Below are 12,549 nucleotides of genomic sequence, written 5' to 3'. Positions count from 1 at the left end.
GGAGTCTTTGTAGCTAGAACCAAGTTTCTAAAAATGTGCCATGTTACATAACCCAGGGGAAGGGATGGAAAAGTACCAGCTGGTGTGAAGCTGGAGACTTTTCTGTCTCTGACTCATTCAGGCAAAGGCACTTGAATTAAGATGCATCTCAGAAAAGCCAAACAAAACCCATTCATTCTCCAGGGCTTTGCGTTCGCTGGGGGGTGGGGTGGGGGGAGAGTTGGAACGTCACCATGGGACAGAGCCTTCCCGGGCACCGTTGTGAGAGTTTACAAGGATTTTTCTTGTGACCCTCGAGGCCTGCTTCCAGGGCCTTCTGGTCCCTTTCAGATGCCCAGTGCCTTTCTGCTTGTATCTATGGCCCCACACCCCTACCAGACAGACTGCCTCCAACGGCCCCAACTAGTTTCCCTTGTCAGCACTCCCCATTTCTCTGTCCTATGGCCTCCGGGTTGCACTTGCCATGTGTTGTCATTAATGGATCCTTGCCATTGAGAGCTAACCAAATAGAGCACCTTAAAGAAGTCACAACGCTTTAGCTCCAACCAGTGCCCAGGCACTTCCACAGTGACAGAATTGGCCCTCATATTAGGAATGATGAGCCTGATGGGAAGGAAGATGTCTTTGGCCAAGTGGAGCCTTTGGAGCTCTCTCCAGTCACACTAGTTGCTAGCCAGCTGCCTTCTCTGCCAACAGAATTATGTGATGGAGCCCATGGTCAAGCTCTTCTCCTTTTTTCAAGCCCCCTAACTGCTCCAGGGCATGAGAGGAAGCAACCTGCTGTCTCTAAACTAGGTAGTGCCTTTGTAGAAACTGGGTTATCATATTGTTGCTTCATTAAGAGACAAGCTGAGGACTTGTTGGAATGCAAAGAGCCTGGGGGGCTCTGATGGAAGCTGTAGGACCCAAGGTGAAGTGGTTACCATAGCACCCAGGTTTACTGGTGGGGGTACGTGGGGGGCTGGCATATTAAGAATGCAGGGAGGAGAGATGTGTTTTCCTAAGGTAGAAACTTTCCACCAAAAGGAATGGAAACTGCTTCCATTTCGTTCCCAGTGCTGGTCCTCTGGCTGCGGGGATGGAGGCAGCCATAGCTTTACTGTTCTTGGTCCCTGCCCACTGCCCCCCCCCCCCCAGGGCACTGTGCTTCGCCACCAGGGAGCAAGCAGACCCTCACAGTAGCCCAGCACTGTGCTGGACGTTCATAATGGAAGGAGGATGGGAGCACTGCCTTTCCATTCAGGGATTTAGAAGGATTAGGGGAAAAACTCTGAAATACAGGCTTGCCTGAGACAGAAAAACCGAGGAAGAGAACTGAGAAAACAGGAAGGAAAAGTGAGGTAGACATCTTGCCCACAGTTTTCTTAGAGAATATGGGGTGTCCAACCTCCCACCAATGGCACGAGGCTTCTTCTTTACCCTGGAAGCTGCCCCGAGAGCCTTTGAGATCTTCGGATCCCTGAGAAGCTCTTGCCTTCCAGAACTCACCTGATGTTGTCTCAGAGAACATGTCGTGTTTCAGATGGGGCTAAGTGTGAGTGATGGATGGGAAACCTGGACCACCAAGCGCCCTGACTGACCAACAACAGCTATTTCCTCGTCCGCAAGGCTGTCACCTCATCAGACTGACCAAGTCAGAGTTTCAGGGGTCCAGGCATGTGTATTTGAAAGGTCTGCAGATTTCAGTGTGTGGCCAGCATTATGCCTCTGGCTGAGGCCAGCATGGGGACTGATGAGAGCTACAGCAAATCCTCCTGTTTTGTAGACAGGAGAGCAGCAGGGCAGCAACCTTCGGGGGTGTTAACTCTTTATACCCTAGAGACTGTTACTAAGGCAACTTCTTCCTCCTCAAATGGTACTATTCATTTCGGGTCTCCTTTGCCATGCTTGACATCTGTGTGCCCTAGTCCCCTGAACTCCAGATTCTCATGTCCCTCTCATGTTGTGGGAAAAAGGAGAGAGCCACTCAGGGGGCTGTCCATCGTAGAGTCTAACAGGAAAGTTTCCTCACCTGAGTTATGGCCTTTGCCCCTGATATATTCATGGCAACTCATTTCCCATTAAGTCACACACAATGTTTTCTTATGATATCATTGATCTCATTCAAAAAAGCTTGGCTATTTACAGAGCCTATTGATGAACAGGTTACCTGAGTCAGTACATATTCTAGAAGGCACACTGCCCTACTTCTAGGATTACATTAGGCCCTATGAATCATTTTTGCTAAATGTTTCCTTTGGTGATCTGAAAATATGTCAGCTGATGTCCAGGGAAGGCCCAGTTGCTCTACAGAGTACAAATTCAGAGCTGGAAGGGAGTGTGGAGGCCATAGGATCTAGTGCCCTTATTTTGTATGTAAAGAAACGGAAGTCTGCAGACGTGAATCAGTGATTAAGGTCCTACACAGAGAAGTGGTAGAGACAAGATTCCAACTCATATCGTCTGACTTCTGGTCCAGTGGCATTTCCTCCGCAGTCCGTCTCGTACTGCTTCTTAGTCGTCAACCATCATCCCCCAATGCTCCTTTGGCACAGGGCCATTTTGATACCTGGCTAATCCTCACATGATTCCTGGCCCCAAAGGCACTCATCGTCTCTGGCCTCTCTACTCTTATTGCTCTCTTCCTTTGCACTAATAACTACAAGCTATTTAGGAAATATTTCTTGCCCCAGAATTGTACCCATTATAAGTAAAATGTAAGGAAATGCCTAAAATATGGACACAATTAAGCAATTATCCACCATGCTTAAGAGGCTCTTCATAGAACGCACGTGCTGTAGTTAAGAAAAGCAGAATCACATGCAAGTTACTTTCTGTAGAGTCACACATATACCCATCCTCGGCACATGTATGCATTACTGAGAATCTAACATTATTTAGTGAGATCCAAAGCCTTGCCATGTCTCATATTAATGTATAGCCCAAATTCTTAGGTTTTAGTTCATCCGTAGAGACTGATGAGTGTTCTTTTGATTTGGAGAGCTCTAGAGAACAATGGTCGTGCTTTCTGTGCTTACCTGTGGGAAAATTTAAGTTCTTTCCAGGTTTAGTGTCTCTTTTCTTCAAGTGTGGGTAAGCCATCCGTGATTGGTTCTATATTTAATACTTGCTAAAGTTGACATAACCTTACATGGAAGCGAGTGACATTTTAGTGCCCAGCCCTCCCAGTCTGCATTCCCCATATGGGATTTCAGAAAGATGTTGATGGGCTCGCATCTCTCAGATTCAGCGTCGTGACCCTCACGGACAACTCCTGAGCTTCATTTCAGGAGTTTGTGTAGTGTGTCTCAAGTCCCATCCTGTCCCTCCCGCGTGGCTCACAAGCCTACTTTTGTGCCTCTGGTTCACGTAGTCTAGCCTTCTCTTTCTTTTCTTACTCGATCTTTGACTCTTTTCCTTTTTGATTGTCATGTTTTTCTTCGGGTGAGCTCATGTGCGGAAGTAGCAGAATTCCAGGTATTTTAAGGTGAACGGTTCGTGGATACACGTCTGAGTGGTGGCCTCTCTACCCTGTAGGGTTTCCGTAAGGCACTGCTCGGCTGTTTTATAGACAGACAACCTGACATCCAGAAGGGAGCCTTCCCATGTTACTGCTGGAGGAAGCAGTCCAGCTAGGCCGACTTTGAGATTCTGATCACATAGCTGTACAAGTCACGAGAATCAAAGGGAACTCGGCAGAGTAATGTGAGTGCCAAGCCATCTGTGGCCTGGTTGGAATGTTTCATACTCCATTGGAAAGAAGAGAAGTGGTAAGCACTATGCTTCTCCATTTGGAACCTGAGGAATTCTAGATTTTTGAAAGTTGAGATAAAAACCTTTGAAATTAAAGAGCTTTCTTTGGCTTTGTGATGGTAAAATAGAATCACAGGATGCTAGCACTGCGGGGATCTGTTCTAGCTCCCTGCTCTTATGGAGGACAGGCTGTTAGCGCCTGAGCGGGGACTAGAAGCCAGTTCTCCTGACGTCTTGTATCAACTTTCCCCACAACATCACACAGCCTTAGACCCGCGTCCTCACGCAACTTGATTTAATGAAGCATATTGAGTTCTATATATCATTGCGCGGGCCAGGACTTTGAAGTAGTAAAGAAAAAAAAATCGTTATGAAGTTTTTGTGAACATCCGCCAACAAGACCGTGAAGACTTTGGGAATGAGGCGCTCGTACCTTTGGCGTACCGCACAGCTGTGCTCATCGGCAACACCTTTTCTGAATTAAATCATCAGGGTGGTCGGACTGAGAATGCGTTGCCTCTGGCTGGAATAGCCTTTGGATATGGAAATGTTAGATTAAGGGAAGTTCTGATTTGCGGGGGGGAACCTATACTAAGTTGGGTCAGGAACGCGTGAAGCGATGAAGGGTTTCCACCTGAGCGGATTCTGGCAGTGACTTAACCTGGCCCCGACGCGAGGAGGCACGAGGCGGGTGATGACACCGTGGGGCCGAATGTACGCACGCATCTTTCCGGGTGCACCTGGTCCTCCCTCCTTCCCCGGGCCCTCAGCTGCTCGCTCAGCGGTGGGAGCTACGGTGGCTTTGGCATGAATCCCGCCTCCCGACCTCAGGGTCTCCTGGTGGCCCTGGCTGCCCCCGCCACACCCAGACCCAGGGGCTGCTGCACGGGGGACGCGGGGTCTGGATTCCCTGGTGCTAACTGGAGACACTCGACCTGGAGGTGCAGGTGAGGGCACACAGCCTGGGCTGAAAATCGCCTGAAGGTGTGGACTGGGGGGCGGGGTGCTCAGTGCCCCATGCGGTGAGCTCTGACCCATGAGACCGCAGAGGGGAAGGCGCTGGCACGCAAATGCCTCCCCATCCCCTCCCCGCCTCCCTCCTGTCCCCCACGCATGAACTCTTCTAGTGCTGCGATGCCTTTTGACCTTCCCCGAAATGTTCCACATGACTGAACGGACAGCTGTGTTTTCTTTTGAGGTGATGACAGCTGGGTAGCACACACCTCGTATTTGCTTTTCCCAGGTTCTCACTTCCCTTGCCTTGTTCCCTCCTCGCGCTGCCCTGGGGCCGCGCCGGCCTCTCTGCAGAGCATCAGCAGGTGACGTCTGCTGGCGAGTCGAACCAGGAAGCTAGGCACCAGCCGCACGCACGCTCGGTGGGCCTGGGGTCATCCGCAGTGGCCCCAGGGAGCGAACACCCTGGTTTTCTTTTTGTCATGGTGCGTCTGCTTCTCTCTGTGTGTTTGCTGTGGCCTCTTCTTCCCAATGAGCCGATCATTTCCATGTTATTTACACCAAATCTCATAAAGACCCAAACAAATTGGTGTAACCGATGACTGTCGCACTTCCTGGGCAAATATTTTGTCCCAGAGCTAGGAAGCAACAGAGAAAAGACACAGCGGAAAACTTTGAGAATTGGCAGGTTGAACAGGAAGGGAGGACGAAGAAAAGAGTGGGGCGAGCGCGGAGGAAGCTTGTTTGCTGAGAGGCTGTAGCAGCTGCATGGACCCTACCCTTCTCCTTTGCAGCAGAGGGAGAAGAGCAGGCGTGGGGCCTTGGAGGGTGGGGGGTGGGGATGAAGAATACGAGTTGCTCCCACTTAGTTACGGAGCACCCCTCTCCATCAGACCTTGCTCTGAGGGCTTTATTTGGATTCTTTTATTGAACCATCGGAGCAACCTAATGCGGTTTCATAGATGGGGAAGCTGAGACGTGAAAAGGAGCCGTGATTTGCCTGAGGCCCCCACAGAGTCAGGATCCAGCCCCTCCTTTGCAATGCTGCCTCCGTCCCTCCCAGACCTTCCGAGACGGGAAGACGCGACAGACGTTCGGAAGGACTCCTGGGTCACTATAGAGCATGTTTTTGGTAAACAGTTTTATTGTACAGGCTGGAGCCTGTTCCCTTTCTGTTTAGAAACACAAGTCACAGTGACAGCAGAATGGCACTCGCACGCTCCAGGTCATGGTGAGACCGTCGATCGCGAGAGTCTGTTTCACAGGGGTGGCCGAGTGCTCAAGATTTCATGTCAGCCACGCATTTAGAATCTCATCCATTTGTTCATCCGTGCAGTCACCCGGCATGTAATTATTGAGCTCCTTCTGCATACGGCACTCTGTAATGACCTTGCATTGGGCTCTGTGTTCAGAGCAGTGAACGGGACAGACGAGGTCCCTGCCTGCCCTCTGGGGCCCTGGTAGCCACCAGCCCCTTCCGACCAGCGAGCACTCGGTACGTGGTTGGGCCTTGCTGAGACGTCCCACCCGTGTAAAATGTATGCTGATTTCAAAGACTTAGCATTTAACAAAAGATAAAATATGTCATTAATAATTTTTTATATCAATTGCATGTTCAACCAATAATACGTTGGACATAATGGACTGAATAGAATGCTTTGCTAAAATTGATATCACTTGTTCTTTTTAGGTTTTTCAACACAGCTACTAGAAAATTTAAGATTACGTGTCTGGCTCATGTTCTATGTCTGTGGAACAACACTGGTCTGGAGAGAACTAACTAGATCCTGAGCAAATAATTAAGCACAAAACGTACGCCTGGGGCAGAAGCCACTGGCACATAATGTCGTCTCCTCCAGGAAGCCAGGGAAGGATGTGTGAAAAGAAGCTTGTGCTTCCAATAAATGGTAGATTTTGTTATTGTCGTGTTATTTCTAAGAGCAGCAGTCTTAACTGTGTTGCTATTTTAAGGCAGAAAGCGTTCATTTGTGTCACTGCTAGACTTGGTCACGGATAATGATTAGATTAGCTCAGCCCTTGTGTTAATGAGGGCCTGACTGCATTTTGCAGATAAGCTGTGAAGGATGCTGTGTGTGTGTGTGTGTGTGTGTGTGTGTGTGTGAAAGGGCAGCACTGTGTTTTAGTTATGATAGTTACCATTTATGGAGAATTTTCTTTGTACCTGGGATAGTCTTCTAGGTGCTATTTTTGTTTTATCTCCCTCATCCCCGGACGGCCCTCTGAGCCGGTATTGCTGTCTCCTCCCCACGAGTGCAGGGTGGGAGTCGGGAGGTCCAGGAGCTGGCTGCGGGTGCAGGGTGTTATGCGGCCAATCCGGGACCCACCCCTGGGTAATCTGTCTCTAGGGTCACCTCTCTCCCCTGGGTTTGAATTCCGGTTCTGCCACATACAGGCACAGAGATCTGAGTAGAACACTCACCCCCACTGAAACCTCAGTTCCATCCTTCGTAAGCCGAGGGGATACCTTTCTTGCAGTGAGATTTGGAGGTAACCCTACCCGATAAACATACCCGGCACGGTACCTGGCACTTCGTATGTGCTCAGTCAGCTATAGCTATTATTGTCCTGTTCAGAGCCTCCCATGAGAGTGAATTGTTGCATTACAGTCTCCTATTTTTATAAACCCGGACTAGTTAGCGGGGTAGCTGTGCCGAGCGCCTTTATCACTCATGGCACGATGCGGAAAGGCGGGCACGCATCTCCTTCCTGCTCAGTCCTGCAAGGGCGCCGACTGTGAACCGGCCCTACTGTCTCAGAGGGCGATCCCCTGTTTCCTTGCCAACTTTCTTCTTTCCTGAAAACTCTCCGTTGGGGTCTGGCATCCCAGGAGCTGGATCATTTTTCTTTGGGGAGGTCATCTCAAGCTGGTGACAAACATAACTGACCCTAACAAGTGGAGTGCAATTTCAGCCGGCAGAGAGCAAACAGAGAGATGCCTCCATGGGCGTGGAGGCAAGACCAGGCCTGCCATCCCCCAGGAGACCCCGAGCTTCAGTGGGAGGTAATTCGGGTTGGGAGGTGATCACCTTCCAGTCTGTGCCATCCCCCAACATCTGATCCCATGGAGATACAGCAATGGAAGTCTTGAGTTACTCTCTTCCTGTCAAAAATTGTTAGGAAGGCAGTCTTCTCCAAAACTCAAAATGTCCAGCCAGGATTCCTGCCAACAAACACAGATGGGTTGGTTTTGTACCGGAGTAATTTCTCTAGGTTCTCCAGAGAAACAGAACCAGTGGATACACACACAAACGTGACACACACACACACACACACACACACACACGTGTATCTATCATCTATATGCATATTAGAGAGAGAGAGAGATTTATTACGAGGATTGGCTCCTGCAATTCTAGAGGCTGGGGAGTCCCACAGTCTGCCCTCTGCAAGCTGGAGACCAAGGAAAGCCAGTGATGTGATTTACTCTGAGCCTGAAGGTCTGACAACCAGGGAAACTGATGGTAAGACTCCCAGTCCAAGAGCCACAGAAGTTGAGATGGTCTAGCTCAAACAATGAGGCAGGATAAAAGGGGTCAGTTTCTCTTTTCTCTCTTTTGTTCTATTCAGGCTCTCAAGAGATGGGATGATGCCCACACACTCGGGGCAGAAGTGTTTACTGAGTCCATGGATTCAAACGCTAATTTCGTCTAGAAACACACCCTGAAATAATGTGTAATCTGGGTTCCCTGTGGCCAGTCCAACTGATATATAACATTAACCATGCCAAGTTCCCAGGGATCTCATTCATTCATTCACTCATTCATTCGTTCATTCAACATTCACTGGGCACCTGTTATGTTCCTGGCACTGAGTGTGATGAGGGGGAATCAATGAGGAGGAAGAACAGGATAAGACCTCTGCGTCCCTGGAGCTGGAGCTTAGAGGGACAGGCAGAGACTAATCATATAATCTGAAAGGCCCCGGACTAGAGAGGATTTCCAAGGACCCTTGCAGCTCTCTGAAATTAAATAGCTCTCTTCAGGCTCTGAACCTCATAACTCATAAAAAAGAGAGTCACCAATTCCTGGCAGTCCAAGGGCCCAAATTAATAGGAACTCGCCTGGCTTGGCCAGAGAGAGTTTCCTTGACTTGGCTTTGGTCAACGGTACCACCCTAAGCAGAAGTCAAGTCCTGTCATTCTGGAAGCTCTTTCCTCCACTTCACTCACCTGCCCGGGCGTGTTATTTGTTTGTTTCGGGGGAGTGGATTCCATCTTTGGTGACGAGCACTGACACTGCAGAGCTGATTACTGGCTGGGGTTGAGCATGACATCTCTTTGGCTGCAGTCCTGGCTGCTTTTCTGCTTTTTTGGCCATTAACCTGGTCTGTGTCATGGGGCTTGCCTCTGAGCCAAACAGCCCTAGGCACTCATGAGGGCTTAAGCGGGTTTCTTAGCCAAGGGCCTCCCCGCATTGCTTGGCTTTCAGCGTCACCAGTTCTTGAACTTTCCAGGCCTCTTTGGTGGATTATATGCTCAGTCTGGAGGCTCATTCATTTAAGAACCGGTATCGAGGACCTTCTGTGCGCCAGGCACTGGCTAGATGTTGACATTCAACCAATCCAACGGTGGGACTTCCTATTTCATTAGGGGAAAAAGGGAAGAGTGGAAAAGACCAAGTGTGGAACACACGTGCACATGCACACACACACACGTGCAGACATGTGCACACACACGCAGAGCCAAAGAAAAGGAAACAAGGATGAAAGAATATGGTATTTACGCAAATAAAAGCTTTGATACAAAGTGAAAAAGTTTGAGGTTGTAAAAACTAGAAAAGTTGAATGAGGACTCCAGGGTCAGAACATAATATAAAGGAATATTTAGTGGAGGAAAGGCCGTAAATCTTTCCACTCTGGAAGACAGAAGAAGGAATTTAGATGAGACAAAAAGAAAAAGAAATCACATTTGGATTGCGCGGTGAGGAGATCTCTTTAAGCTTCAGTTTTTATCAAAGTTACCCATTCGCCGGGTTTCCAAGTCAGTCATCCAGGGGTCATAATCCCAGCCGATTTGTTTGGAGTGTTTGCCTTACCAGGCCTTCCGTATGCTGACCCTGTAGGGTACGGTACTTGTCGATTTCTGCACAATCAGTGACCTCAGAATTAACTCTGTGTTTGTTTAAAGCTCACTCATGTGGCTGTGGGCAGGACGTGTCAGCTCCTTGCCACCTGGGCCTTTCCGGAAGGTAGCTCACAACATGGCAGGTGCCTTCCCTCAGAGAGAGAAGGAGAGAGCAGGACAGAAGTCAGTTTGTCACCTGATCTCAGGGGTGGCACTCCATCGTTTTTGTCACCAGAGGTGAGTCCGTAGGTCCATCCATATTTAAGAGGAAGGGTTTGTATTAGTTATCTACTGCTGATAACAAAATCAGCACACTGTTGGTAGCTTATTTATTATCTCAGGGTTTCTGTGGGTCAGGTGTCTAGCCATGGCCGAGCTGTGTGCCCTCTGGTGAGGGTCTCAAAGCTGCAAGGAAGGACTCAGCCAGAGCTTCCATCTCCTCTGACACTTGACTGGGAAGGGCTCCATTTCCAAGCTCATCCAGTTGTTGGTTTTGTGGTTACAAAGGCCATGGTTTCTTGCTGGCTCCCTGCTGGAGGCCACCCTTAGCTCCTGCAGGACACCCACACAGCCTTGTCAAGTGGGGCTCCCCAGCATGGCTGCTCACTCCCCTAAAGCCAGCAATGACAGAGGCTCCAGCAGGATGGGTGCTACAATCTTAATGGGATGTAATCACACTCATTCCATCATCTTTGTTGTGTTCTGTTGGCTAGAAACAAGTCACAGGTCTCACCCACACTCAGGGGGAGGGGATCACAGTGGGTGTGGACACGAAGAGGTGGGGCCACCTGTTGACTCTGTCTGCTGTAGGACCACACAGGGTGGGAGTAGGTAGAGGCCGGGAGAGTTGTGGGCTGTTATGGATTGAATTCCGTCTTCTCCCCTGACCCATTCGTGTTGAGGTCCTAATCACCCATGTGACTGTATTTGGAGAGAGGAGGGCCTTTCTGGAGATAATTAAGGTTAAATGAGGTCTTGAGGGTGGGGCTGTAATGTGATAGGACTTTTATAAGAAGAGGAACAGGTACCAGAGATGTCCCTCTCCACCGCATGAGGACTCAGCAAGAAGGTGTCATCTACAGGCCAGGAAGAGAGCCCTCCCTAGAAACAGCCCCGATAGTGCCTTGATCTTGGACTTCTGGCTTCCAGAACCATGTGAGATAAATGCCTGTTGTTGAAGCCATGCAGTCTCTGATATTTTATTCTCATAGCCTGAGTGGACCTACACAGGGACCGTTTTAGAGACGGTCTGCTCCATGTACTATCATTACTTTTCCTTTTGAAATGATTTTAGAAATACAGAAAAGTTGTAAAAATAGTACAGTGTTCACATATATTCTTCCCCTCATGTTAAACCTTATGTATTTTTCTTTTTTGACACAGCTTTTTGTTATCTATAAAGTTACACCAAACTTGTGTTTTATTTATTTTTTTTAATGTACCTGTCACTTCACTAATAAAACCCCCAATTTTTCCATCAAATGTCCCCTGAAGACACTTAGAGGCTTTAGGTGTTCTGTGTCATCTTCTTAAAGAGATCCTCCTGGAGCCTTCCAACCTGCTCCACTCCTTGACCACCTGAACTCTGTGCTGGGGGGTTGCTGTCATCTTCGGATTTCTCTTCACCAGTGTCTTGGGGATTCCCTTATTCACGCTGATGTAAATCATCTGTTTCTTATTTTCCCTGATTTCCTCTTTTTCAGCTTATTCTCTCAATTTTGTGTAACATCCTCTGATACCTTCTTAAAAATGGTGCGTGGAAGGTGATATTTTTTTTCCTTCCTGTTACTTTGCATGTCCAAAAATGTTTATACTACTTCCTGACACTTGAACGATGTTTTATCTGGATATACTAGTGTGGGCTGGGAATCCTGTCTCCATCAGGGTTTTGAAGACATTGCTTTATGGCGGTCTACCTCCCAGTGGTGTTATTGAGGGATGTGAGGTTATTCTGACTCCTGAGGCTTTAGGGGAAAAAAAACCCCCAACCTGTGGAAGGCTGCAGGATCTTCTCTTGTTCCTGTTGTTCTGAAATTATGTGATAATATTCCTTGGAGCAATGTTCTTTCATCTTCCTGGATATTCTGTAATACCTTTAATCTTCACATGCATGCCCTTCGATTCTGATAAATTTCCCAGAATGACTTCCCTGATTCCCTCTCTTTTGTTTTCTCTGTTGCTTTCTGTATTTCTAGTATTCAGGGATTGGATCCACTGGCCTGGATCCAATTTTCTTATCTTTTAATTTTCTTATCTTTTATTTCCTATTATCCATCTCTTGACTTTATTTGCTCTCCCTTATAGGATATTTCCCCAATTTTATATTTCAGTTATCCTATTGTTTTTCATATCTGCACTCATATTTTTAGTTTTCAAGAATTCCTTGCTGTTGTTGTCCTTTGTTAATTTTACGTAATATATTTTCTTGTTTCTTGTATATCTCTCTAAAGCCATTAGTGATAACTTCTCTTTTGGAAGTTTATTTTTCCCTTTATACATAGACTCTTTTTTCTCTAAATTGCTTTTTTTCTCTTTTTTTTCTCTAAATTCAATTAGCCAAATATAGTACATCATTAGTTTCAGATGAGTGTTCAGTGATTCATCAGTTACGTATTACACCCAGTGCTCATCACATCACGTGTCCTCCTCAATGCCCACCGGCCAGTTACCCCATCCTCCCACTCACCACCCCTCCAGCAACCCTCAGTTTGTTTCCTAGAGTTAAGAGTCTCTCATGGTGCTTTTTTCCCTCTTTTTTGATTTGCGCTCTGTCTTTCTTA

At 47.9% G+C, this 12,549-nt stretch overlaps 1 protein-coding gene across 1 annotated transcript in view; it reads left to right on the top strand.

Annotated features, from left to right (window-relative positions):
• PFKFB3 (6-phosphofructo-2-kinase/fructose-2,6-biphosphatase 3) overlaps positions 1-6,603 on the top strand; it is a 219,832-nt gene extending 213,229 nt beyond the window's left edge. Inside the window, exon 16 of the mRNA XM_040645449.1 lies at positions 6,377-6,603. Coding sequence (XP_040501383.1) covers positions 6,377-6,477 — 101 coding nt within the window. The 3' untranslated portion in view covers positions 6,478-6,603. The remainder of the gene's footprint in view (positions 1-6,376) is intronic.
• Positions 6,604-12,549: the final 5,946 nt, after the last annotated feature.

The sequence above is a fragment of the Ursus maritimus genome, unplaced genomic scaffold, assembly GCF_017311325.1.
Source record: "Ursus maritimus isolate PB19 unplaced genomic scaffold, ASM1731132v1 scaffold_31, whole genome shotgun sequence".
Lineage (NCBI taxonomy): Eukaryota > Metazoa > Chordata > Mammalia > Carnivora > Ursidae > Ursus > Ursus maritimus.
The sequence above is the reverse complement of the archived record's forward strand: the minus strand, read 5'-3'. Positions and strand labels throughout refer to the sequence as shown.